The sequence below is a fragment of the Corvus moneduloides genome, chromosome 3 (assembly GCF_009650955.1).
Source record: "Corvus moneduloides isolate bCorMon1 chromosome 3, bCorMon1.pri, whole genome shotgun sequence".
NCBI classification, from domain to species: domain Eukaryota; kingdom Metazoa; phylum Chordata; class Aves; order Passeriformes; family Corvidae; genus Corvus; species Corvus moneduloides.
The window spans coordinates 94,549,512-94,576,806 of NC_045478.1; the positions used below are offsets into that span (position 1 = coordinate 94,549,512).

The 27,295-nt window shown below is 37.8% G+C and overlaps 1 protein-coding gene across 4 annotated transcripts in view; it reads left to right on the forward strand.

Moving 5' to 3' along the window:
• SRBD1 (S1 RNA binding domain 1) overlaps positions 1–27,295 on the forward strand; it is a 126,636-nt gene that overhangs the window by 1,548 nt on the left and 97,793 nt on the right. For 2 of the 4 annotated variants that reach the window (XM_032102811.1, XM_032102810.1), the window contains exons 3-13: positions 3,617–3,713; positions 5,001–5,077; positions 5,505–5,670; positions 6,285–6,635; positions 8,068–8,234; positions 9,347–9,464; positions 9,609–9,747; positions 12,535–12,631; positions 13,958–14,093; positions 19,122–19,225; positions 25,370–25,477. In XM_032102811.1, coding sequence (XP_031958702.1) covers positions 5,001–5,077; positions 5,505–5,670; positions 6,285–6,635; positions 8,068–8,234; positions 9,347–9,464; positions 9,609–9,747; positions 12,535–12,631; positions 13,958–14,093; positions 19,122–19,225; positions 25,370–25,477 — 1,463 coding nt within the window. In that variant the 5' untranslated portion in view covers positions 3,617–3,713. The remainder of the gene's footprint in view (positions 1–3,616; positions 3,714–5,000; positions 5,078–5,504; positions 5,671–6,284; positions 6,636–8,067; positions 8,235–9,346; positions 9,465–9,608; positions 9,748–12,534; positions 12,632–13,957; positions 14,094–19,121; positions 19,226–25,369; positions 25,478–27,295) is intronic. The other 2 variants (XM_032102813.1, XM_032102812.1) reach the window with 1 other exon arrangement.

Here is a 27,295-nt window from a genome sequence, read left to right on the forward strand (position 1 = left end):
CACGTTTTGATTTTTTTTTCCTTAGAATGTTATTGTAGCATGCAGTGGAGGTATTTTAAAATGACAAGCAAAATCAGCCTGTTGAGAGCCTTAATATAATTATTGAAGTGGGCCATTCTGCTGCTACTAACAATGGTCTGAAATTCACTTGTCATGTGGGATTTGTATAGTGCTCTTTTTGTCCCGCCCCAGGTGCTTCAAGTTATAAATGCTGGTTTGGCTGGTATTGTTAGACTTAAGAAGAAGCTAAAATGCAAAATTCTGTTATTCTTGCTGGTTTATTTGTGATAGAAATGCAGAGGCTGTAGAGCAAAGTTTGAGGAGCTTCCTGCATAGAGGGATCCCCCTTTTGTAAGGAATGTGTTGCTTTGGATTAACTGGAAAAGAGGTTCAAAAGTTTCTGTCCGCTTTTCAGCTGGATAGGGCTTTTTGCAGTTACTGAAATGAAATTAATTTCCTAGTGTATTTGTGATGGTGGTGTGTTTTGGGTTGTTGGCTTGTTGGTTGGTTTTTTTGGTTTTTTTTTTAATCCTGTGCCTTCAGGTAGAAAAATCTATTAGAGTTATTTCTGAATCTGAAAATTGTTGCTCTATTGATGGAGTTTTAAAAGAGGTGTGTGCTAGTGCAGGGTTTTTTGGGGGGGGAGGTTGGGAGAATGGTGGTGGGGAGTGAGAATTTTTAAATCTAATTACTTTTAACCTGTTATTAAACTTCTCTTTCTGCAAGCAGTTGCTTATGCCAATGGAATTCACATAAGAAGAAATTTATTTTTAATGGGTTGTGCCTTTGCATGAATAGGGAGATTGAAGAGAACAGCAGTCTCCAAATGAGATTTGGATTGCTCCTTAATAAGGTCTTTAAAACCTCAATCTACTTATATTCTGTGTGCAGCCTAGACTTATTTGGGTAGAGAGACCAGAGAAATGATTTCTTCCTTGCTGTATGTTTTGTGCATACACATATTAAGATTCTCTGCAGTTAAGGGTGAGAGCTACTCAGCCAGTCTTTATTTCTGGCATGGCCTGACCCCAAACTACAGTAGCCTTATTTTAATGAGTAGCTGACAGGCAGGGAGAAGTGTACTATTTGCAGCCATCCAAACTGTGATGTGGAGCTCTCCATGGCATGCAGAGGATAGAAGTGGTGGTGGTGGTAACAAAGTAACTGGCAACAAAACTGATGCCAAACTATTTGGAGAGTGGACCTAGCAGATACATTTATCTACAATAACAGTGACTTAAATAGTTTCAGCTCTTCTTCTCTGGACAGCATAACAGCTCTGTGAATTTCTTGAATTTTTACCTGGGAAGTACTTTTGAAGAACCTGCTATAACTGCTGAGTTTTGTGGAGAAGCCAGGCTTTAATGGTGGCTTAGAGTGTTTCAAGCAATGATGCTTCACGCTGCCATTTGGGACATGGACAAACAGGCGAGTTTTGATTCCCTTGAACAGAGGATCAAGGGTCTAGTGTGAAGAAGGTTCAGCATTAGGGTTTCAGCCTATCTCACAGAAGCAGAAGATCATACATAGACAGATTTGAAGTGAAACAGCAGTCGGAAGCTTGAGTATGTGGGCAAGGCCAAAGTTTCCTGGGCCTGGCTCATGTTGCCTGCTATGGAAGTAAAATGTTGTTGAGATGAGTAAGAACTGTTTTTCTTAAAGAACAGCATTGTTGTAAATTAAAAGGTTGCTGACAGTGTATGTAAAATAAGAAAAAGTGTGTTAGCTGATGTTTACTGGCCAGAAGTTTACTGGCCTCAGATGTGAGAAGCGCTGCTAGAACAGAGCTTGTTGAAGTTCAATATGACAATTTGCAAGCTGGTGAAATCCTGAGCAGATTGGCTGGATAACTTGTGCACAGCTCTGGATACTGCATGTTTACTTCCTTCAGCTGATAAGGAAACACCAAGCACTGTAAACATCTGTTCAGCGAAACTGAACACAGTCATGGGAAGGGAAAATGACCTGACTGGTATAAATAGGTTACTCTTAATTTTTCAGCTTTGTAATTGGCTCTTCTAGAGCTATGCGATTGTTCTGGATTTGGAAGGGACTATCATTTCTTTCCTCAGGGTAGAAGAAACCAACTGTCTTGGAGTATGGTTAACTGGAGCTGACAGAGAAGGATGAGTTAAACGCAGTTTTCCCACTGAGGCCAGTCTTTCTGGAAAATATAGTAGGAGATAAGTGGCCGACTTCACACTGGCTTGATCCCAGCATGCTGTGGGAGGGTGAATAGCGGTGTTCCCAGTTCCCTCAACACTTGAGGCAGGAGATACGGGGGACTGTATCCCCACAAAAGCAGACCATGGAGCTGGCAGTAGCTTATTGAGTGCCTTGTCATGCAGTCAGTGTTGTAGATGTCCCATGTGGAGCTTAACAGTGTTTGCCTGTTTCTTGAGTCTTCCTGCCTCACTTCAGGGACTGTCTCCAAGCTTTTTTTCTGTATTAGTTATCTGCCATCATCAGTGGCATTTAGACTTGTTTCTTTTTCATCCTCTTCCCTGCCTCCCCCTCCACAGTGAATCACAGAAGGGCTGTTTTTCTTAGTCATTAAATGTAGGTGTTTGCACACCCCAGCACAGGCCGCTCAGGAGGAAAATTTAGCAGACAGCTGTCTGGCAATTTGAAATTAAACAAGAAGTACTTTTGTGGGTTCTAATTAAAAAATTATTTTTTGTAAGCAAACAGTGTATATCTATAGTAGCTATAAGATTCTTCTACAGTTAGTTTCTTGTATTCACTATGAGAAGAGGAGCTGGTAATAATTTAGCCCCACCTCGCAGTGAAAATATGATTTTTTGGGGTTTTTTTCCTTTGTGATACCCCATGTTTGATATTATCTCACATGTGCTTTTTTTGTATTGGCTTTTATTTTCGGCTGTGTAACTCCCTTTTGGCTTCTGACCATGGCTTGGCTGTTCATGGAGAATTACTAAGGAGCTCATCTCCTATTCTTATGCAGATATGGAGAGTCAGATAGGTCACCAGTATTGGATGTCAGGAAGTACAATTAACTTCATAAAGCAAGCATTACTCTTGCCATAATCTTAATGTAACAACACAAATGTTGAGATATTTTGAGACCCTGCCTGTAGCCACTTGGGGTGGTAGGGGAAATACTAGCAGAAAGGACCTTCCAAATGAGGTTTTCCTTTTACCTGGGCTTCTGGGTAGGATCCAGAACTTTCATGGTATATGCTGAGTGTTCCAGACTGAGAGGGATGTTTACAGTGGTGTTACTCAGTAGGAGCAATGCTGACCTCAGGTGACAGACCATGTATATTGGTCTTTTCCTTCTTAGTTGCAGTGATTCAGTGGATACCTATAAAGAAGCTGGTTAGAGTGTTTAAAAACTGATCACTTGCCTGGAATACCCACCTAGTTGGATTAGCTGAAAAGAAGCATGAAGTGTCCCAGTGCCTGCAAAAGAGTGGATCAGGGATCCCTCTAGCTTGGATGTTGCCTAACTTTGGAAATCTTGGTGTTTAATATTTTTTGTATCTCCCATTCACACATTAAAGTAGGATATAAAAATGGAAATATAATTTTCATGCTTCTGAAGTAATGGGAATAAATAAGTAATCAGTTCAGCACTGTGATAACAACTGTTCAGGTATAAAGAGCAACGGAACACGGAGAAGCAGAGTGGCTGGATGAGCTTGGGAGTGTCTCAGAACTGACAGTGAAAAGGCATCTGGGAAGCTGATAAGGTGGGTAATATTTGTTGTGTTCTTTGGAGATTTGTGTTTTTCTGTGGTAGATGTGTGTTCCAGCCAGTCACATAATGGAATTTTAGTGAGTGGAACAGCATGGAAGTGCTGACCTGTTACTGACCAAGATGGTGGCTCCAAGAAGGTGCTTTGCAAGTGAGGCAATGGTGCTTTTTGGTATGGGCCTCAGTAATGCTCTTTCCACTGCAGTGCTGAAAATTGTCCCCCAGTTTTGTGTTGCTTTACAAGGAAAACTTGCTGAAAGGCATTAATAACAGTTGTGTTCCAGCGCTTGAGCAGAGGTCAGAATGAAGTTGGATTAAAGGGTGTTTTGCCCTTGAGTTAAATGGCACTTTGGAAAATGCTTATCTGGTTTGTATTGTGCAAACATGGGACTTTAAGGTTCCTGTTGCAGTGGTAAGGCTGGATCAAATGTCAAGGTATAAAAATGTGAAGAATGATGATATTGTACCAGATGTAGGTAAAATATGCTTCTGAATTTTGTACTAGTTGAAATAAATTACAGGACTTTTTTTTTTGCTTTTTAAGATTTTTAAATTTTGATTTTCTGGCAGGTAAAATTTTGAGGGTACCTAAATTTTTTTAACTAAAACTGCTAAATATGATTATTGAAATTCATAGGCCTGACCACTGCCAAAAATTCTGTAGCTGCTTAACTGAAATGCAGCTATTGTAGGTATGAATGTTGTATCAGGGGAAAGAGTGTGCCTTCCCTTTTTTCATTTGGTAATTGTTTTATGCGCTTTCTATATGCTAATGAGCAGCTCATTCAAAAGAATGGTTTCTTATTGTGCATACAAGCAACAGATAGTTTGTAAAGGAAAATTCTAGCTGAAAATGGAAAATTGTCTAGTCCTGTCCCATCAAAACCATATGTGAGCTCACTTTAGTAGATTTTAATTTGATTTGCTGTGCTTTTTAAATGGCTGGAGGAAAGACTGGCATGCTATGTATGATACCAAGTAAAACATCTGAGAACCAGTACCCTTTTTGCTAGAACAGCTTTATGTGCAAGCCAACTAATTACCTTCATGTGAAGAGAAAAGTAGTTTGAGAGGTTATAGCGCTGGTTTGTTTGCTCAGTTGAAAAGATTTTTGAATGTGTGCTGCTGTGGCCTAAATTCTTGGATCCTGAGAAAACTAAACTTGCTCTAGAAGAAACTTTTGTGATTGCTGAAGACATTATGAGGGCACATTTGACAGTGAGCTAAAGAGAATACAGCTTCAACCAAATGTTATGTTTCTCTCTTCTTGCGTCTGTTTCAGATGTCATCTCTGCCAAGGAGAGGGAAATCTGTAGCCAAAGCCCCTACATCAGAAGAGCTACCTTCATTTCTTAATTCGTAAGATCATTTTTTTCCTTAGGATTTTTTAAAGGTTTATGCTAAGCATGAGCAATTGCATAAGAACAACACTCAGTTTCTGAGAAGTTGATTAAAAAGCTTTCATGCATAAACCTTCAATTATGAAACACAAATTACTTATACTTCTGCCTGCTCCCAGTAAAGATGGGGTGAAAGTGAATTGTCTGTTGTCCAAGCAGAATCAGATGTGTACACATCCCAGGAACTAGCTTCATAAAAGTTGGGAAATTGTTTAAGCCGTTAGTCCTGCAGCAGTGTGAAAGACCTGTATTTGTTGAGTCTCTCTACCTTTCTGTTAATTTTTCCTGTTCACTTTCTTTCACACCAAAAAACACTCAGACTAGCTTGCTTATGTATTTTTTTTATTCTTCTCATAAGGAATATTATTGATTCATTTGTTTTTCAGGACCTCTGAATCAGAGGAGGAAGAGGAGGAATGGGAGCCAAAAAGCAAAATTGCCAGGAGACCTCGTTTGCCAAAGAAAACTGAGGCAAAAACTAAAAAAGCTGCTGCTCCACAGTCAACTGTAGCCAGGAAAATGGTGAAGAAGGTAGCAATAAAAGAGGAAATGGTGAGCATCTATAAGCAAGAGACATTTAATTACTGCTCTTGGGAAGCAACATAAACGGTTTTTCCAGCTCTGGTTTAGTTGGTTGCCTGAGTCTGATCAGCTCATACAATTCCACTGTTCCTGTGAATATTCAGTATGTTGGATAAATGGGGCTTTGTTATGCATTAAGGTATCCATGATATAAAGATCCTCCTTGGAAATTTTGGCCAATGATAATGGGATGTGGTTTTCCCTGGAGATCTCTTCCAACAATGTAAATAAATAAATGCCTCTGTTCTTTCTGTAATATCTCTGGTTTTGATATTGCACCTTTGATGTCTTCTACCTTTTCACTGTCTGGGTACCACAAAAAAAAGGCAGCCTGTGCTTACATTTCCTTGCATAGCTGTTCAACCCAGTAAGGATTGCAGTTTTAGTATTATATGTGTTTGTATTGTTTCTTCCATGCAAGATACATTTCAGGTTACTTGATTTCTGGCTTGGCATTTCGCTGCCAGAGACATTACTTGGGAAAATGATGTCTGGTAGTAAGTCTTTAATTTAGAGTTTAAATGAAATGCTGAACCACTTTGTAACAGTCAGTGCTTAATATGGTTTCAATGTCTTTTTGGCAGGATGTATCCTTGCCTATTGCACCTGTAGAAGATAATAAAATGCAGCTTCTAAAACCTAAGGAAGAAGATGCAGGCACTAAACCAAAATGTTTAAATCAAAAGCCAGAAGTGCCTAAAAAAAGGGAAATAAATTCATTCCAAGGAAAAAACCAAAACAGTTTAGTGAGTGATGAAAAACCCTCAACAAGTTTTCCTGTAGTGAAACAAGAGAAATGCGAGGAGGCGTTTGCATTTGATGAACCACCCTCTAAAAAGATTAAGTTGAATGCATGTCCTGAAGGAAAGCCAGTTAAAAATCTGGGAGGCAACAAAATAAAAGAAGAATTTGAAATGAACTGGGATATTGTACAGGTATGAGATCTTTTCCTTTTCTGGGGTACCAATGAAACTATTTCCTACATAACTAGCGCTTAGAATCTTAACATACAATTTCAGTCCTCAGAAGTTAAGTAGTCATTTAACATCTGCTTAGGTTGTCATAAGATGTGTATAAATATAGATGGTAACTGTTAAAACTTCAGACTAGTACATCATTCTAATATCTGTGACTTTGGGTGTCCTTAGTACAAAGCTTAGCTGTAACAGTCTGCGTGGTTCTCCTGTATCCGCACGTGGGGGTTTTTGTGGATGTACGCAACTGAAACTCCTACAGGAAGGGGTGCTGAAAGATTTGGGATGTCCGTGTGCAGTTTTACAACTTAATATCTAGTCAGTGTTGATCATTTAGTTGTAGAGACTCATTTGAGAATGTTCATCAATTTATGGATCTATCAGGAAGGAGATTTGCATTCTTCCCACAACAGTGACAACAAGGGAGATATCATCTTTGTTTTTGTAGGATTTTAACTTTGAAGCCATTCAGGTGGAGGCAGTTTTAGCATAGCTCTTGTGATGGAAGCCTGGATGTGATAGTGGAAGATTTTAATATGAATAGAATGGGAATAGATAGGACACATTATGTTCGTCATCCTTAGTACTGTCTGGTAAAGAAAGCTGTAAAATTTTGTGAGTGTACTCACATATTCCTGGAAATACATATGGAAAATTTGATCCTTGTGTGTGGTCTAAAATAAGTGAATATGATTGTGCAGGTGTTGTTGTATTCTTAGGCTTCACAATGAAACTTCTGCAAGGCTTTTGTATCAGCTGTCTATGGTAAGTAATATAGCGAAGTGCAAACAAGTAGTGATGGTTATAAATGTTACTAAGATAAGCTGCTTGTATAGTGTGTCAGTGATTCCATATTGATACACTATAACTTCAGAAAGCTCAGTTTGTACAAAATCATGTTTAACCTTGCGAGGCTTGGTTTGTCTTAAAACTGTCAGTAGTATCACTAGTTTCCTATTATTGGTTGGGTAGGATTTGGATCAGCTCTGGCTTTGTGGGTTTTATTTGTTTCGCTTAACCATGAGGTATGTCAGTGTTGGCTTAAAAAAAAAGTTCCAAGTTTTTCTGAGTTGATGTGTACAGTTTATGGTCTTTCTGTTTTGTTTTATACTTTTGGTTTGAATTTTTTTCTTCCTTGTCTTTTTTTTTTTTTTTTCCCCATTTTTTACTGAGGTTACAAGTTTCTGGAAACATTGGCTGCTGCATGTCTTGATGAAATACTGGGTGCAGTGGCTGGATGCACGAGAAGCCTGGCATCCTGTCTTAGGGAGGACAGTAGTCTCTGCTGGCCAGTGTAGTGTTCTGGGAGTGCTTTTGAATGTTGAATGAGAGGCTGTTTAAGGCAATCTACCATCTCTCAAATGGTGTTTGGGTTTTTTCTCTCCTTTGACAGGCCTTGTCAGAAATAACAAATGTTGAACCATGGGTATGTGCAAACTTAATTCGGCTCTTTCAAGAAGAAAACACGATTCCTTTTATTGCTCGCTACCGAAAAGAGCTCATCAATAACCTGGAGGCCGACGCCTTGCGAGAAGTGCAGCAAACATTGGAAGAGCTACGGTGAGTGAGTCAACAACACAAGGAGGGCTCTGGGTGGGAGGTGAGTAACAACTGGCTGCTGCTTCTGTATCCCTTGTTTTACCTCTTTGTGCACACTACAGCTGTAAAGGAACTAATAAAGAAAAAAGTTTAAAATGAGGTAATTATGCTTGATACCTGTCTGGGGTTTTGTTGGGGTTTTTGGTAGGTTGGGGTTTTTTTCTCTCTAAGTAACAAGAAATCTAGAATTATTAATTGCCAAAGAGAAACCAACATCTTAATTTCCTTGCAGTTTCTTAAAACTGCACAGAAAAATCTTGTACTAAAAGAGTAGTTTATAGTTGCTGGAAATATGTAGCATGATGAGATGGAAGCTCCACTTCCATCAAAAGAATGAAGAAGAATTGCTGAGAATCTTAGCTCCCTGCTTGGATCAGGGAAGCTTCCAGTGAAGAGCCCTTCTTGAGGTCGGAGTGTACCAGGAGATGAGGCTAAACTATCCCAGATCACTGCAGGAAAGAAATGATCAGCAAAGGTTGTTGTGGCCATGGATGAGACTGCTTTCATTCCATCTGCTTTTGAGTGGCCCAATGTTCTTGAGATGGCAAGGGAACAGAGTTGTCAGCTGTTCTGTCAACTTGGTGTCGTCCTCCTTGTACTCCCTGCTAACCCCTACCAAGAGATTCTTTTCAAGGCGGGAAGGTGGCCTGAGAGAGTATCTTACTGAAGACCTAGGAGTTTAAATCTGGTAGCCTGTACTTGATGCTGCAGAACTATCTTGGTATGAATTGCAGCTGTAAGGGCTTATCAGGGTGGATTTATTCTAGGGCCTTTTTATTTGACTTCCAGGCCAGTAATCTTACAGAAGTGTATGCAGCAGTAATGACTATCAGTGTTAGCTGATGATTTTTCTTAAAGCTACCACAAGATATTTTGACACAGTTTTGAATTAATTGGGGAGAGAGAAGAATGGTTAGAAACTTTTGGATTATCAACTTGGTTTGTTGAAGATTAACATGAGATACAATCTTCTGGGGTTTCAGAGTTTCAGCAGTGTAATAGACAAGGTCACAATCAATAGACTTTAATTCACTGTGAAATGTGACTGTTAACATTAATCTCTTGCATTTTAGTACTGTTGCAAAGAAGACACATACGATGATACAGAAGTTGAAGAAAGAAGGCAAGTTATCCAGTTGCCTTTTAAAAGGATTGCTAAATTGCAGAACTTTGGAAGAATTAGACCATGTGGTTAGTACTCTAGTCTTTTTCAGATCAAGTGTAAATGTAATCTTGCATAACTAAATAGTGCATAATGTCAAGTGCATAGCATGATTGAAATACTTCCCTGCTTTTTAATAACTGTTTTTGTTTTGTTTGGTTTTTTGTTATAAGTCTGCACCTTATAAAACTGGGAGTAAAGGCACCAAAGCCCAGAGGGCCAAGCAGTTGGGATTAGAACCTGCTGCTCTCTCCCTCCTGCAGAATCCTATGGAACTCAATCTCTTTTCTTACATTAGACCCAATACCAAAGGTAAGAGCCCTTCTTCTATAAGCTGTAATGTTCTAAATGTCTGAAAATATTTTAGAAGGAGAATTACTTTAATTGTTCTGATGTTGCTGGAAGTTAGGCAACTACTTTAAATTCAACAGTGCTTTTAGCAGCATGTGGTAAGAGCTTACATTTAACACATTTAATGACTCTCCAACCTTTCCTGTCCCTTTGTATTGTAAATAGTAATAATTACGGCATAGAAAAGACATATGTCTGGAGACCTTATAGTTGACGTGTATTTACTGGTAAGAGAGAGGGAACCACACCACACACCTGAGACATCACCATGGTTCTACTTGAATTGTTTCCTGAAGATTCAGTGCTGATTGTACAAGAGGCCTATGCTCATACTCTGTATTGAAGGAAATGTCACCCAGCAAAGCATATCTTAATAAAGACTGGCCTAGGGGATTGGGAGTGAGCTGGAGAGTTTTTGTGTCTGAATGACAGTAGGGGTTGGAGAAGGTGTAATCTCTGAAATTTGAGCAAGAATTTTTAACAACATGGTTGTCATAGACTGCAGAATTGTGTGTCTTTGTGGATGCAGTTATGGCTGGATCTGTAGGGGGCAATCTCTGACAATAAAATGTGAAGATTGCTGCAGCCTTCTGTATGATGTTAAAATAGAGATGTACTTCCATTCTTCCCTGCCCCAACACATACTTTTTGAATTTCATTGTAAAGGTACTGGACCTCCTGAGTAAGGCTGACTCTTACTTTTCCCACTTCAGTGTATTTTATTTAAATATTGCTTATAAAATTCTGCTAATTTTGCAATTAAAATCAGTTACCAGGTATTCTGGTTATTAAATTACTGCATTTCAGCATATGTCATTACTTCATACAGCAGTGTATTACAGCCATATATCTGACTATTCTGGTGCAGTCTAAAGAGCCAAAAGAAATCTTCACTGTGAAAGTTCAGATAAATTATTTAGAGTATATTCAGAAGGAAGTGCTATTTGTTGCAGCATAAACATTAGTTTTTGAAAATCAGTGCATCTATTTTCAATTCTGTGCTAAAAAATTAGGCTGCTTTGGTTTATATAATGGTCTGCCTTTAAAAGACATCAGAACTTATATACATCTATAAACTGGGTCACTTTTATCACCTTGGGAGCCAGTTTGATGGCTTATATACAGCTTGAGATCAGAGTGATTTTTTTTTTTTTAAGGAATGAGCCATTTGCAGTGCAGAAAACTTTTCATCGGATCTTAATATTTGGTTCTTTTGAATTCTCAGTGTTTTTCAACTTATCCTAAAAATAAACTGAAATAAAAACAGCAGTTCATGTTTCAAGGCCAGACATATGAAAGAAGCAGGCTAACCAGAAAACTTTGTTCTTCCTTTTAGTTGTATGCATAGTGAAAAATTTCTCTAGTTACACAAGCATGTGCTGGTGGACACAGTAAAGTGCCTGAGTGGTGCTTGTTGAACGGAAACTTTCTGGTTATTTCTCTAATTCTGACTGGTTTGGGCCTATGCTGTCTCATTCAAATGATCTATTTGGGTGTCTCAGTTTGTATTCAATATGATGCATGTCTTCAAATTCCCTTGCCTTTGTGTTCTGACATTACTTTCACTGTAAGAAACATTAACTTGTAGATGTAAGGATCCAAATTTTACAACTTTTGATAAGTTTAGACATTTAGTAATGTATTCTTAGTCTCACTTTTTTTTTCTTTCTGGCAGGTAAGTTTAGCTTCCTTGTCTTAAAAAGGGACAAGATAAATTTTTTTATAGTATGTAACTTTATAGCCTAATCAGAAGCAGGGTTCTGGGTTCAATATAATGAATAGCTAGAGGTGTGCAACCTGTTAAAATGATGTAAATAAAACTGTCCACAAGGCAGCAGAGTGAACAGTAATGGGTTGCAAGAGACAGTTAATGTTGCATCTGCCAACTCCAGGATTCTTGCTGTTGGCTCTGAAGCATTCATTACTGACTCTTGCTAGGAGCAGGGTTAGATATATTGAATTAAAATACAAGAAGTCTGTTTTATTTCATTATCTCTGCTTCTGGTCTAGTTCAATCCCTGTGCTAAGGAGAGTTACGTGCTTCCTCTTCTGGCCATTTGAAGTAAAGAATTGGTTCTGCATGTTGAAAATTAACTGAACGATTCTGTTATCTCTTCAGAGATATGAAGACATTTATAAATTCATGTCTTTGAAGACGTTTTACAACTTCACTGTTTCATGGGAAAGGTTGATGGTACCCTGACCTCAAAAGTGTTGTTGTGCACTGCTATAATACAGTGGAAATATGAAACTATTCCACAGAGAAAAGAAAGGATTACCTGCAAAGAATTTAGGAAGTTTCCATATCAGTAGCAAAATATGTAGACTTTTGCTGCAGTTACTCATTTTATTAAAACCTCAAAAATTATGTTTAAATATCCAATTTTGCTATTGCACTATTTACATCACAAATGTCAAGATCTGTTAGCATCAAAGTCAAAAAAATTATTTTTCTCTGATTTGAATATAATTTTGACTTACAATACCACATTGATCACTTTAGGCTCATTAAAAATATAATAATTTCAGATGTTTTGGAAAGGAAGATTTAGTTGATAAAAAACTTTTAATGAATTAGCATTCTTTGAAACCTTTTCAAGTCAGTCAGATATCTTTAATCAGTTTCGTTTGCATATATGTTCTTAGTGCTTGTGCAGTTGTGTAAAGTAACTTTTTAATTAGTTTTTTCTGTAATTGTTAACTGTATATTGTAGTGACTGCATATTCTATACTTATTTTTCTTCTAAGGGCTTGCAAATATCCAGGAAGTAGAGGCTGGAGTGCAGCATATTTTAGCAGACATCTTCGCTAAAGATAAAGATACACTGGATTTTATCAGGAAATTGTAAGTTTCATTCTTCCTTTCTGAACTTTCTTGTTAGCATGGTAAAACACAGTCTCCTAGTGGCAGATACAGGACTTTTTCTTAATGATATGAAAATGGTGTTCCTGTGAGGTGGATTTAGGTCCATTCCTGTGTACATTCGTAAGCCCTTTTGCCTGTCTGGCTGTCAGTGCAGGAGAGATTTGCTGTGTGCATGGCATGATGCTGTAACTCCCAAAGAGTGAAAAACTCTCTGTGCTCCTCTTCCCTATATATTGCTGATCTCCCCTGCAGTTAGTGACCCTTAAGGGAGTTTTCCCTCTGTGCACTTTCTTCAAGCTATAACTTTTCAGAAGTGAATCTGCTTAAGCTCTTGCTCCAATAGCTGACTTGACACTAGTCAGTGTAACTAGTGTACTGTGATGGTTGATTTTGGCGTTGGTAGCCAATAAGGCAAACAAATATGACTGTTTTTAAAGCAGGACTTACTGATTCTTTGATTGTGTTAGCTGAATTTAAGTTTTCTTACATTACCTGACCTCAGTGTTGTTAAGACTGGGGATTTGGTGTGACATGGTAATAGTTACTTGTTATTTTATTTTGTCTGCTGTGTGCCATCTGGGACAGAGAAGAGAGTTATCAAAGAGCATGCACCACCTTAGGAGCATGCAGTGTTGCTTTGAATCAGCAATGTGATAATTTCAATGAAGAGGTTGTTTTGTAAGGGATGTGCTGTCACTACCTGACTATAACTTTCATTGTTTTGACTACTGGAAGTTTCTTAGTTGAATACTCAGTGCTTTACAGATGAATCCTGTTGATCTCAAGTCTGTTGTATGTATGATAGTCATGAGGAACATTTGGAAAGCTATCTGTTTGGGATCCCTGATACTCCTAAAAATAATGAAAACTTTTCTGGGTGTTAAATGCAAAAAGCAAGAAATTAATTTTGAGGCTGGGTAGATTCAAGGGGATGTAGCATTTCTATGAAATAGATAGCTACTGTACTTTCTTTGCAACTTCCCAAAATTTGTAGTGTGAAGTTGAATCCATAACTGAACTAATTGAAGTGCAGGTGGTGGCTTTTGAGTTTCCATTCCCTTGAGGTGGAGGGCTGTGATCAGCTTTTTCTGCTTCATTGTCTTCTCTTGGTATGTTACAGTCAGTACATATCATGTCGCCTCATCATTAAGTTATGTCATCCGGTTCTGCAGGTGATTAGATATAACATCACTTGTAATTGAGCAGACTCCAAACTTCATTTTTATTTGAGCTGTACAGTAATAATGAGTTGTTACAAGTTTCATGCTAAAATACCTTATAAATATCTGATTTTCTTCTATTCAGATGTCAGCAAAGGTACATTTCCATCCAGTCAACATTGGCAAAAGTGTCGTCTAAAAATGGAAATGAAAAAGATATTGATAAATTCCAACTGTACCATGAGTTTTCTTGTAATATAAAGAATATTCAGCATCATCAGGTACAACTTCAAATTTTAATATTTTTTTTCTTAGAATTTTAACTGTAGTAAATGTTGCTTTGTTTTTGAATTTTGTTGCTTAAAACTGATTCTAAAGATACTTTCTTTTTCTTTACAGTTATCAGAGGTAATAGAGGTTTTCAAATTCTTGAAATGCTCTTGATCTCTGTTTTAAGAAACAGAGCAAAGGACTGCTATTCAGTACCCCAAAAATGGGTTTGTTTTGCAAGTCATCATTATTCCCTCTGTAAAGCATCTTTGGTTATCCTAAGCCCCAAGCTTAGATTATATAATTAGATAAAGAAAGGAGGGCTGAAGCAAACTTACTAGCTGATGAGAGGCTGATGACTTGATAGCTAGGCTACCCCTATTACTGAAGCTCACAGGCTGAAGTGTGATGCATTTAATGCAACTGTCAAGACCTCTGCATTCATTCATAACTAACCACCAAGTGAATTGTCTCTTGCTTTGATCACAATCACGTAGCTTAAAAAAAGTTCAGATAAAAACCCGCAAAAATCCCAAACCCAAAACAAACCATAATATCACAGAAAACAGACTCTCTTAGATGCTTCAAACTAGAAATGTCCTTTTCCTTTAGAAGGCTCTGATATGCTCTCGTTTTTTCTGTGCTTTCTCTTTTAAACTGGTGTGTTTTGAATTAATAAAGGGTTCATTTATTACAAAAAAATTTCATAACATGAATGGGCTAATTTTTAAGCTGTTTTTCCCCTTCTAATATGAAAGGTGTTAGGTGAAAGACTAAATAGCTACTGGTGATTTCAATAGGCAGATCTTGTATAGATATTTGAAGAGGTATCTGTGGTTCTCTTTGTAATAAGTATGAACATTTACTGTACTTCTATTTGTAATTATTTGGTGAAAAGTTGCTTCTAGAGAGTCTGGAAAAGTTGATAGGGCAATCTGTTGGCTACTGTGGTGCCATGGCCAAAGATTGGTGGGTTCATCATGTTCTGATAAATGGATTCTTTTGTGTCCTTTATTGTTGAAGGAATACTTGAGCTGTCAAAGAGTATTTCGTTTTACCTGCGCTCACAGTGGTGAATACTGTGATGTTTACTCAATACATGTTTGCGTAAGTGTTTCCTGGGATGATGGTATGATTTACTTCTTGCCCAAGGCATCCTTTTTTTTACTTAAGGAAAACTGTTGCTTAGCTACAGCAAGGGTTAAAAACTGTATTTCCCAGACCTGGTCAGCACTTTTGACTGTGTGGCTGCACTGCTTCTTATCCAGGATGTGCCCGTAGTTTGTCTGTTTGATGTTAAGATTAACTCGATCTGTTTCGTTTTATTCTTCCCTGTGTCTGCTGCTAACCTGAATACCTCTTTCTTTACCCATTCTGGCTCTTCAGAGAAGTAATAAGCACTGATTTTGTAGCTGGCATTCCTGTAATCGGGATGGTTTTGCACGCTTACGTGCTGTCTTTCATCTGTATATTTCCGCTACTGACTATTCTAATGCAGTATCTCTGTAATGTGAATTGTAGAAGTCTGAGTTGCTTGTGCTTCACTGAGGTTTCAAGGCTCAAGGTGTGACAGGGCTCTCTGTACTAGTTGAGCAAAAAATGCATTTTATGATAGTTTCTGACATGTAAAATTTGCAGAGTTCGTTATCCTGTAACTTTTCGTATCTGTTTTTGGTTCTTGGGTCCTTTGTTCATTTTTCAGTTTCTCTCTCTCTTTCGTATTTTGATAGTGAAATAAGGAGAGAATTTTTCTCTTTATCTGCCATTTCTTCATTAAAGTTAAACCCTGGTATTGTACTTCTGAAAGTCTTTCTCATCATCTTCATTATTTTATTACTTGAGCGTATTCCCTTACTGATACAAACTGCCACTTTTTAATGTCTTTTATTTTCTTGGGTTATGACCATCCTTTTCAATACCTAAAAGTCTTTATTTTTGCCTTCACCTAAGACTGTGAAGAGATAGTTCCTTTGTGCATGTAAAAATACGTTCTTTAAGAAGAGAGTTCAAGATGTCTTCAAGAGAAGAAATTCTCTGTTTTGGCTCAAGATTGTTAAAAGGAGCTTATACCTGAAAGAGATGTAGGAAAGCCTGAAACTCAGAGGGATTGATATAGTTTACTAATCCCCCAGGACTGCAGGTTAAACAGGCGTGTTTGAAGAACAGTTGTAAGACTTGCTCCCTTGAAGACCTTCTCTACTGCTGTCATGTCTGTGTACAGACAAGCATTCTGAATGCCTTTAGGTAGATGCAAAAGTCAGCTTTAAATCACCTCTTTTCAGAGTTGCAAATACAGCATTCCATAAAACACTGCACTGAAACTTGTCATCACCTGAGTATGGAAGTGCAAGTGATCTTAAAGACCTGGGTACAACCCTAGCTCTGCTCTGGCTTAGATGTGTGTACAGGGGGTGCACAGTAGCTTGTCATGTTACTTGTTGGAGAGTAAGCTGTGCCTTTATGACCAAAGCCCTGGCAGCTGCGAGTGTGTGTTGCAGTGAGTTAAAGTGCTGTGCAGTAAGCTATACTGCAGCTTGGTTCTGCTGCAGGTCGGAGTTACTTCCTGTGCCACTGTCATTTTGTCCCCTGAGACATGTCATTTTGTCTTGTTTGAGCCCTGAAGTAATCAGGACTGGTGTGGAGTCAGGTTGTTTGATAAAGTTAAAATACTAAAACTATAATGAGAAAAAAACTTTGTTGTTTTAGTCAGCTTTAAAAGCTGACTCCAGATTTTGACATGGCCAAATACCCTGTGGGTGTTTCCAGCTGGAACATTTTGCTAGCAGGAGGTTCAGTCACAGCTTCTTCCTTTGGCAGCAAGGAGAACCTGACTGGACTCTCTTAGGCCATGGCTGAGAAGCAATACCAACACTGTCATAACTAAGGAAAAAGATCTTTCAAGAGTTTATTTGAATTTTTGACTGATTGTAAACAGTTCAGTGTTTGTGTATGCCTTGGGGTTGCTTTCCTTTATTTGGAGATGACTGAAATAGTGGGAGGAAAAGAATTCATTAATAAAGTGTAACATTTGAGTCAAGTGCTCTATTTTCAATCTCATACTTAAAAAGGAATTGGAAATTAAAGTCCTTGGCAAAGTATACAGAACTTATTCTGTGAGTTTAAATCAATATGCAACATATAAGGGGGCTGTTCAAAATGAAGCATGTTGTATTTTTATGATAAACAGAATAAGGTTTGATGAATCTTGTGACTGGGTCATATTGTTGTTCTTGCTTTCTCTGAAAAATGTATGTTGTTTCTAACAACCCTTGCCCTGGATCTGTTCCAGTCTCAGATAAAAACAGTCTTTTTCCAGAAGTGAAGACTGCTTTGTGACTAGAATAGCCAGATTTTAACCTGTTACTTTAAAAACCAAGGTAAACAAAAAGAGCTTTATTATATTAGAGGGAGAAATTGAGTAGTTCCGTTCTGAATTGAGCATTTATTAGATAATTCTTCTCTGAATGCATCACTTAAAACAGGATAGGCTGATTATTTGAGAATAAAAAAATATAAATAATATTAGTGACTGCATTAACAGCTGGTTTAAGTTCAGGTGACTGACACATTCTGCAGATAGAGTGCCAGGAAACAAAATGTGATGCAAATATTGACCCTGCTGACAGCATGCTGAATGATGACATGATAATTCTATCAGATGTATTCTATGTTGTGAGCATCCCTTTGATTTCATTTTAACTTGACATTTAACTTTCTCTCTTTTTAAAAAATAAAATCAGAATAAACGTGAAAGCATTTGATTTGTTAAAATGTGTCTTTCTAATTTGTACGTGAAAACATTTGCTTTGGCAGTCAAGGTACCAGATGCTATAATATTTCACATGCAATCTTTATTATTAGCTTTGTTGTTCAATGATATGTCAGGCCTGGTATGTCACAGGAGCAGTAAGGCTGAGGAATATAAATTGGTACTATGTCCTGGAGTCATTTTAAACCATTGTATTTAACATATGTGACATGTCTGAGTTAGCTAGTGATTGAATTAAAGTTCATGATTGACACAGAATGCTCTGTTGTGACAGTGCTCAGGGCCTGCTACATACAGCAACATGTGTAGTCATACAGGAATGTCAGCTTCCAGCAGGTTTCTTTTTTTTTATTTTTCTACTTTAAAATACTTTGGAAGAAAAGATGAAATCTAAAGATGTGGCTTTTATTTGTAGCTGCTTCTGACTATTACTCTATTTCTAAAACCCACTGGTCAGAGTTTTCTTACTATTAAGGTGAACATTCAGTGTCTCCATAGTGAGATTAGACTAGGAGATATCCACCAGAATCCTCCAGGATCCACCACTTGTATTGTGATCCAGGTTTTAAAAGTAGAGTCACAGTCTCCCATTTAAAATTGAACTCGGTATGCAGGTAGCACATACTCAATCAAATTTAGCTTTAGATCATGACTGTGTAGTTATGTACACAAGACTGTCAGAAATACGTGCATGTGGCTTAAGGCTGGAGTGTTACTGTAACGAGAGTGTTTTCATCCTTTTCTGCTGTTTGTGAACTAGGCATGAATAACTAAATTCATTCTCTTTCAAATTAAGCTGAGCACCTTTGTGTCAGAAGTTCTGATTCATAATTAATTTTAAATTTGGATTTATCTTGGGGAGAAAAATGGAATCTGAAGTGCGGGAATAACTTTTTCCCTTTCTGATGTCCAGTTCTGATTGGAATCACTTTTCAATTAATTTCTTGAGTTTTAATTTGGGTTATTAAACAAGATTATTCCACCACCTAAATTCATGCTGTCTTGCATTTTAAGTGTGTTTAACATTGAACTGGATCCTGAGATTGCAGACTCCAGGAAAAATATATTATTTGTTATGCCATGGCATGATTTAATGTGTGTTTAAATTGTGGATGTTATCTGTACATGCTAGTACTTTGTGAACTGATTTACTGTACCACCATCCTGATTTGCTACAGAATGTCAAGCAAGCGTGTACACAAATGTTGATAAGTTTATCTTTTGGATATTTTGTGTGTCATCTGTCTCTGCCATTTATGTTTGCACTCAGATTCTGGCCATTAACCGAGGGGAAAATCTGAAGATCCTGACAGTGAAGGTCAACATTCCTGACGGGGTGAAGAATGAATTCTGTTGGTGGTGTGTCAATGAAAGGTCTGCATGGATACATATTCTTACAGAAGTCTCTTTTTTCTATAGACAGCTGCATACTGAAGTGTACCTCATATGTCTCGTTACATTAAGAGGACAAATTAAACAAATATTTATTAGATTAGATGAAATTAGCAAGTGGATAATTCTTATTCTGTATTTCCAACTGCTGTACCATTATGCTGAAAAGATCTTGCCTTAGGCTGTATTTGCAAGTTCTAGCACCATTCTTCAAGCACTTGAATTTTTTTTTTAAACACATGCAAAGGCTGCTGAAATGTGAATATATTTTCAAATTGTAATATGCATCACATCCAGTAGCCTTTACTGAAAGGACTTTGTAGAATCCACTAGGATATACTTCAAACTTCAGAAAATAGCTTCATATGCCTGATTGCAATGATTAAATAGGACTGTCCTGGATTTTAGATCTGTGAAGTACATAACTTCAGGTTTCACAAATGTAAGGAATTACATGTTTAAAAAGAACTTAATGGATTTAACAGACAAACCTAAACATAACTGCCTTCAGTGCATAACTCTCACATATTGTGTGAGCCATCTCTTGCAAAGTTAGAAAACTGGACTGTGAAAACCAGTTTCTTTTATTTCTTACTGATTTGTTCATATAAATTGTCTGGATTTTTTAAGCCTGTAGTGAGATGTTTAGTGTTGCATAATTTTGAAGGTCTTTTGCAAAAGTTTAGGTTAAGTGTATGGGGTTTTGTGCAATATCTCTGTCAGTTTTTTTCTTGGAAACTGTACCTTGATGTCCTCTGTTGGAGAATATTGTGATCCAAACTGTGCATCTTCCTTGCATGTACAAAAAACTACTTTCTCTTCTCAGTAGTTTAAGATATTGGACATTGTTCTGATGGTGTCTTAGAAACTCCTTCCTTTGCATCCTCAAAATGAATAACCAAAAGGATGGAAAAAAATAGGAAGAAATGCACCTTTTAATGTATAAAATTGAATACTGTGATACTGCTTTAGCATGTATTTCTTTTTCACGGTAAGTCCAAGAAATGGATGTGGTAAAAATGTTCCTTTTCACTGTAGAAATTTAATAGGGCTGTTTCCCTGTGAAAGGGAAGAATAGGGCTCTGAAAGTATTAAAATATTTTTTGGTCAGATACTATTACTCTTAAATCATATTATGCTAAGTAACTTCCCCCTCTCCCCCCTCCAGGAAGGTATCAGGATTCATAAACAAACCTGTTTCTTTCTAGTTTTAGTACCTGTAAAAGAATTTCTGTCCTCCCCTCAAGAAGTATATTCTGTAGGCAGAACACAGCTGTCAGTCTTGCTTTTACTGCATCTATGACAGAATTTGGAAGCACTGTGGACCAGAGATAATGGAACAGCTTGTCACTGCTGCACAAATAAAAGTGGGATGTAAATTGAGATATTTTTGGTTGATTACCCTTTTGTGAGTCATCCTGGGATAAGAAGAGTATTGACCTTGGAAATGAATACTTATTAATACTTAGCACTCATGAGGCTATATATGCTTATGGCTTTTTACTATTTAAGGACACTTTTCCACCATTAGAAAACTTCTGAAGGAATGGTTTTAGTACATCTTTGTGCATTAGCATCTGTAGTGGTTTGGTCCAAAATACTCATTACTGTTTATCTGCTGTGAGATAAGAATTAGGAGAAATGCAAAACAGGCACCAAACTTGAAAGAATATAAAGAAGTTTATTAACAGACCTAAAAGAAGAAAAAAAAAAATTATACCACCTTCAGAACTCTCCTCCTCCCCCCACCTTCCTCCCTTCTCCCACTGACAATGTAAAAAGACAACCCTTGAGGTGTTCAGTCTGTTTACCACTGCCATAATAACCTTGTTCAGTCCATTTAGAAAGAGAAGTCTCTTCTTGCTCATGCTATGAAAACATTATCACAACGAGACAGCTGCCCACTTCCAAATATTGTTCAGTCCATTTAGGAAGAGGAGTCTCTCTGCCTGCGTGTGAGTCCCTTCCCCCGACTTGCAGCTTTTCCCGCAACTGCTTCCGAGGGTCCACTCTTGAAGTTTTTTGGGGTACAATTTTAAGGTTGAGCCGTTCAGAAACAAAAACAGAGGCCCTTCTCCTTCCCTGGGAGCAAAGGGTCTTCATCATCTTCATCTTTAGGACTATCTCTGGGAGCATCTCTAGGGACTGAGGTTTTCTCCTTTCCCGTTTGGAGCAAAAGTCCTCATCTGGTTCATCTCTCCCTGTCCAAACTTCTCATGAAATTACAGCTGCGTCAGCATCTGCCTATCTCAGCGCAGGTGCTTTTGCTTACGAGTTGAACACTCCACCCCCCATATCTTCATGAAATTACAACAGGATACTCTGATATATCATAGCTTCACAACAGAATTTCAGCTTTAAGCATCTCCTCTCTCTCTTCCCTCAGGTTTTCAGCTCTTCACAGCAGTAAAAGGGTTAATCTCACCTTGGCCTTGCAGCTTTGCAGCTGGAATGTTGAATTTTTCTTATCGCAGTGGAGAGGGGGGAGAGCCGAGCCGCTCCGGCTGCCCACGGCAAGGCAGTGGGGGGGGGTTCCACGACTGGAACAGGTCCATGGCTTCAGGATGGCCGTGGCCCGGCCCGGCCTGGCCCAAGCAGGGCCTGGCCGGGCCCGCTGGCCCCCACACGGGGCCCGCAGCCACCTGTCCCAGCGCCAGAAACGAGAGAGAGCTTGGGGGGAGTTTGCCTATTCTTAAATGTGGATCACAGAGGTGATCACAACTTTAAGTGGCTTAAAGAATTGTCCATATTCAAACTGGCCAGCTGATAGGTTCTATCAGTTCCCAGAGGAAACTGTAAGCACCCCTTAGCAAGGACATCCCTTCCAGGACTATGCTTGCTAACCTACGACAGATTCTGATCTTCCTCATTAGATTGACAACTGTGTTACCAAACTGACAAACAGTGAGTGTGTATTCTTCCCTGCAAGCTTTGAAATGATTGTCCAAGGGTAGAATTTGCATTATTTTCATTGCATTGATTTGCTGGTTAGAGCAGAAGGTTTATGACTTTTATCTGAGTCAATGGTTTCAAAACTTTGCAAAGGTATTAAAACTAATATGCTAGAGATCACACTATCAGTTGCAGAACCAGAAATGCCAGCTTGCTACAGAATTTGGCCGGTATTTTAGCCACAAAACAGTATCACCTACTGCGTATTGCATTAGTGGCAAATACTCTGAACTTTCTGTGTTCTGAGACAAATTTTTTGGCATTAAATGCCCCTGAAATAGGAAGTGAGTTTGGAAGACTAGAGTTCTTTATTGCATTGACCTCCATGTAGATGCAGGCTAAGAATATTGTAAATTTTTTTGCAAGTTCAGAATGTTTATTAGCTTGTATAAGCATCTGTTTCCTTGCAGTTGGGGTTTGTGTAGAAAACTCAGGAATATCCTTATGCCTGGCCCTATGGATTGTATTTTTCCCCAGAAAATGGCATCTCTGACAGTGAACCTACTTCCATTAACACTAGAACTCTACTGGTCCCAAAGACTTGGTTGTGAAATTGAACTCAGAGAAGGGATCAATGAGAGAGCCAGAGAGGGGCTGCTTAGCTGTCTTTGAGTGTAAAAGCAACAGGGAGTTGTTCTTTGGGGTGGGGTGATAGTTTGTTCCAAAGTGGGATTGCAGCCTTGAAAATGAAGTTTGATGTTTGATAATGTTTTTTTTCAGTTTCCAGTCAGAATTCTCAGCTTCTCTGTAAAGTCCATGCTACAGGCCTTAAGGGCTTGCTTTGTCTGTGGTTACTAACTTGGTACATGTTTTATATAAAGTCTTGGAGGAACACAAAGCTCTGCTGTTTGTCCTTCAGGTCTGAAAGCCTAGCTGGGCTATTCCTGGGACAGTTATTAATCAGTACTGGTGGTTCTTAACAAGGGTTCTGTTAATTCTGTTGATGTGTAGTTTCACCCTCTGCTGTCTCAGTAGTCTTAAGCCATTTTTGTTTGTTGTGGTCCCTGTTGTGAGCACTAGCACGTGGAGAGCTGAAGATCAGGGTAAGATGATATTATGTGTATGGAGCTTTTTAAGAATTTGTCTTCAAAAGTTAGATCTTGACTAAATAATCAAGAAAAATCCATTCTTAGAGGGAGGCTTAACTGGGCTGTGATGGTCTTTAAAAATATACACACGATTTTGCTTTGCTTTTTGCAGCAAAGTGGATTTTTCTCTTCTCTCATGAAGTATTGGAATTATTAAACTGCAGTATTTGCTATGATTGACCTTGCTGTTTGAATGCTTTCTCATTTGTAACAATTTCTAACAGAATGTTGCCTAAATTGTAACTTATCTATAGGCAGCTAATAAAAATATCTGCTGTGATAACCTATTTACAGAGGAAAGGTTTGTTAATTGGCTTTAATGGACGGAAGAGAGGGGGAAACAGCTGCCAGGTTTCCAAACTCATTCTTATTTGTGCTGAGGATATTTTCTGGGGGATTGTAGTCATACTTGCCACCTGTAAAAACTTCGTGTTTACAGAATGTGATGGCAATAAGAGGGTTTAAAGCCCTTGCCAGTTTTATATAGGTATGGAAAGAGTCTCTAGTTACAAATAAGTGTAATAGAACTATTTGCAAAAGCTGTTAGCAAAGTGATGAGGTCATGTTTAGGCTAAGCACTGAATTACAACCCTGAATGTTGTAAAACTAAATGGTGAGCTTAATTCTGCTCCTGTGTCCATCTGCTCAATGCAGGATTGACTCGATCACACATTTCTCAACTATTATATGCACTGACACTTAGAAAAGCTGTTTCAGGAAATTGCAGATCCCCTTAGACAACTGAAAAGCTGTCTGGGTAGGAGCAATTTAGAATTCTCAGCATTTATGACTGGCTGCAAGTAAACAAGGTCAAAAGTAGAATTCAGTTCTGTTTTTGCCTGCACCTGCACACTTTATGAAATTACCATAATTCTACCATGTTTCATTTAAAAAACCCAAGCCAACCAAACAAAAAACTTCCAAAACTTGCATGCTTATTTTTTAATATATCTGAGTATCTCCCATTACAATTTGGGATCCAGGTATGTTAAATAATACAGTAAGTGAAGAAAACTCTGAATGTTATAAGTATTTTTTAAAAGTAATAAGAACCAGGTGGACTTTAACAGAAAATGTTAATAGTGTTTACTTCTGTTTGAGTATAACATATCTGGTTGCTTCTCCTCAATCTCTTCTCGTAGGTTGGACAATCTCAGTCAGTCAGTTCTGCTTTCTCAAGGACACACCCCCACACCAACCCACAATCCCCCCACCCCCCTTCTTTATGGAACTTTGCCCACAACAAAAAGATCAATTGATTAAATACCTATGAAGCTTTGACAGTGAGGTGTATTTTACAGCAAAATTTGAAGTACTTGTCTTTGTAGTTATGGCTACTGTGTGTTCTCCCTAGAAAAGAGTTCAAGGTTTCAAAGAGTTTGGCTTAGAAAAAGTTGGGAAGCAATCTTGTGTTTATTATTGTTTATTTAATTTTCCCTTTTCCTTTATTATTAGTTACACTTCAAATATATTAATAACAGGTAAAAGAAAAAAATAATTTGCAAGTTTTTTGGCTTTTGTGGTTTAAGAAGTGCTGTTAAATTAGTAAGATTTCATTTAGAAGCTGAATAGAGATACTCAAGGCATTCCAAATGAAATTTCAATTGGGTTTCATTTATTGGCATTAGTTTTGCTCCTTAATCTCCATCTGGGCATAGTTGCCTTTCATCAGTAATTCTGCAGTGACAGTCAGAGAGGGTGTTTTGTCATTTTTCTAATGTACTGAGCAATAGCAAACAAAGCAACCCCAAAGGTGATATGGAACCAAGTTCTTTGTTCAGTTGTAATAAGCTTTGACTTCTCAAAATGAAGAAGTTTTTTTGTTTTCTTTAAAACATAAACCATGATTGTGTTCTAATACCTAAGAAAAGGAAATATATGCCTGTCCCTTGTGTGGTAATAGAACTATGAGCAACTTCTCATTCCATTAATAGTAGACTCATGATTTAGTTGCCTATTATAGTAATTCTGTGGTTTATAGGATTTAACAATGTAGAAGCCTTCTTTGAAAATTCCTTTTTTATCTAGGTATTTGCATAAGTTCTTAAAATATTTCTTTTATTTTTCTTGTTCCCATCTTTTGCAGATGGAGACCAAAACAATTTTTAAAACCAGAGTTTATGAGGATACTACGGAGTTCTGTAGAGGATGCATATAAACGCCTTATATATCCTCTTCTCTGTCGGGAATTCAGGTAAGCTTGGAATAAATCTGTATTTTCATTATACTGATTTTTTTTAGCGATTCCCTCCCCAGTGTTTTGTTAGAATATCTTTTATCTGTTTGGAAATATCAGCGTGTTTCTAATCCTCTGTGCTTACAGAAGAAATGAACTATATTGGTTGTATAGATTTAATTTCTGACCCTATCCAGTTCAGGCTACAGTAGGTAAATGATCGTTCTGTGCAAACATTTTACATGTTTACATTCTAGATATTTGTACATTTATCTAACAAAGTGCAATTTAGATCTGTGTTATCATCACAGTTTTATCTTTATTCTTGTAATAGCATAAACCAGGATGTCACTGAATTTTCCCAGCATGACACTGTTCTGACACATTTTCTTTTACCTGTCTAATAGAACTGAGCAAACTATTGTTAGGGTTGGAAGCACCCCTCGTGTTTGCCAGCTGCATTTTGTGGCAAACTAATTAGTCATTGTGTTAGTCTGATACTATTCTGTAAGTATTGTGATGTGCCTAGAGAAGTCAGTAAACTTATTACTGGTGATACTGTAGTAATGATGTCATTGGATATCATGTCACTTGTTAAGGTCTATAATGCTGTTCTGAATTTAAAGGAAACTTAGTATCAAATTAACATGAATTGAGTAGGGTATATTGTGGTGTAGTATAGGAGTTTACCACATAGTGGAAATTATTCAATATGTCAACTAAAAGCATTATCTTCTAATAGTTAACAGTACTTACGGTGTGATTCTTCAATACAAGAGAAGCTCCTCAAAACATAACATGTTTCATTCTGACAAGGCTATCTGATACATGACCTAAAAGTTAATGCCTTTTCTGAGGTAGTTCAGAAGGAAATATCAGAGAGACCCTGTTTCTTGGACCAGAAATGTTGACATGAGTTGTATCAAAATGATATGGTCTCTAGTACCTAACATCAGCGACTATGAAATGTAGTTCTTCTGTACTTTCCTGGGTGTGCTCTTGTGTTTGTGTTCAAATTGGAGTTGTTTTCCTGCCACTTTTTCATGGACATCATTGCCTGAATGGTCTGTGTTCTACCCCTCTGAAAAGAACCATCAGCTCAAGATTTTAATAGCGTGTATTTCCAGCATGTATTTTTGGGCTTCTTCACTACAGTATGTTGTGTTTGCTTATTGCTTTGCAAGCAAAATTGCTTCACCTCTTTTGATTAGTGAGTCTAGTTTTTTGTTACTTAGAATTTCACAGATTTCTAAAGTTACTGAGTTCAGTTGTTATTTTGTGACCACAATACATGCAGCTACTCTAGGGGAGCCACTGTGTCTATTGTGGCCAAAATAATGAACATCTCATGGTGGAGAGTTCACTTGTTGGCTTCTGTCACGTGGGAGTGAAAATAGTTGTCATTCCTAGCCATTTCTACAATCAAACTCCTTTAAAATAATGAAAAAAGACCTACTTTTTAGTGGGGTTTGGTTTTAAGAGAACTAAGCAAACTGACATACGGGTACTTCAAGGCTCTTTTATTGTGTTTTTATTCTGTGTTTTTTACCACAGGACTGTTGTGGCTTGTGTTGTATATAACACTTTGAGGACTGCTAGAGCAGTAGGTTGCTGAAAGTTTTTTGCTTTCTTAAAGAGAAAAAAAAAGCTTCCTTCCCTACTAGTTATTAGATGTAGCTCACAAGTAATCAATGAGAAGAATATGAAGCTTGCTGCCTGTTCCTGAGTGGATATCTGCTTAGGTTTTACTCTTCGTGGTAATGTTGCGTGATTGGTGGTGTTTGGATAGGAAAAGCTGAAACCTCTCCCGTACAAAGGAACTCAAAGCACCTGACA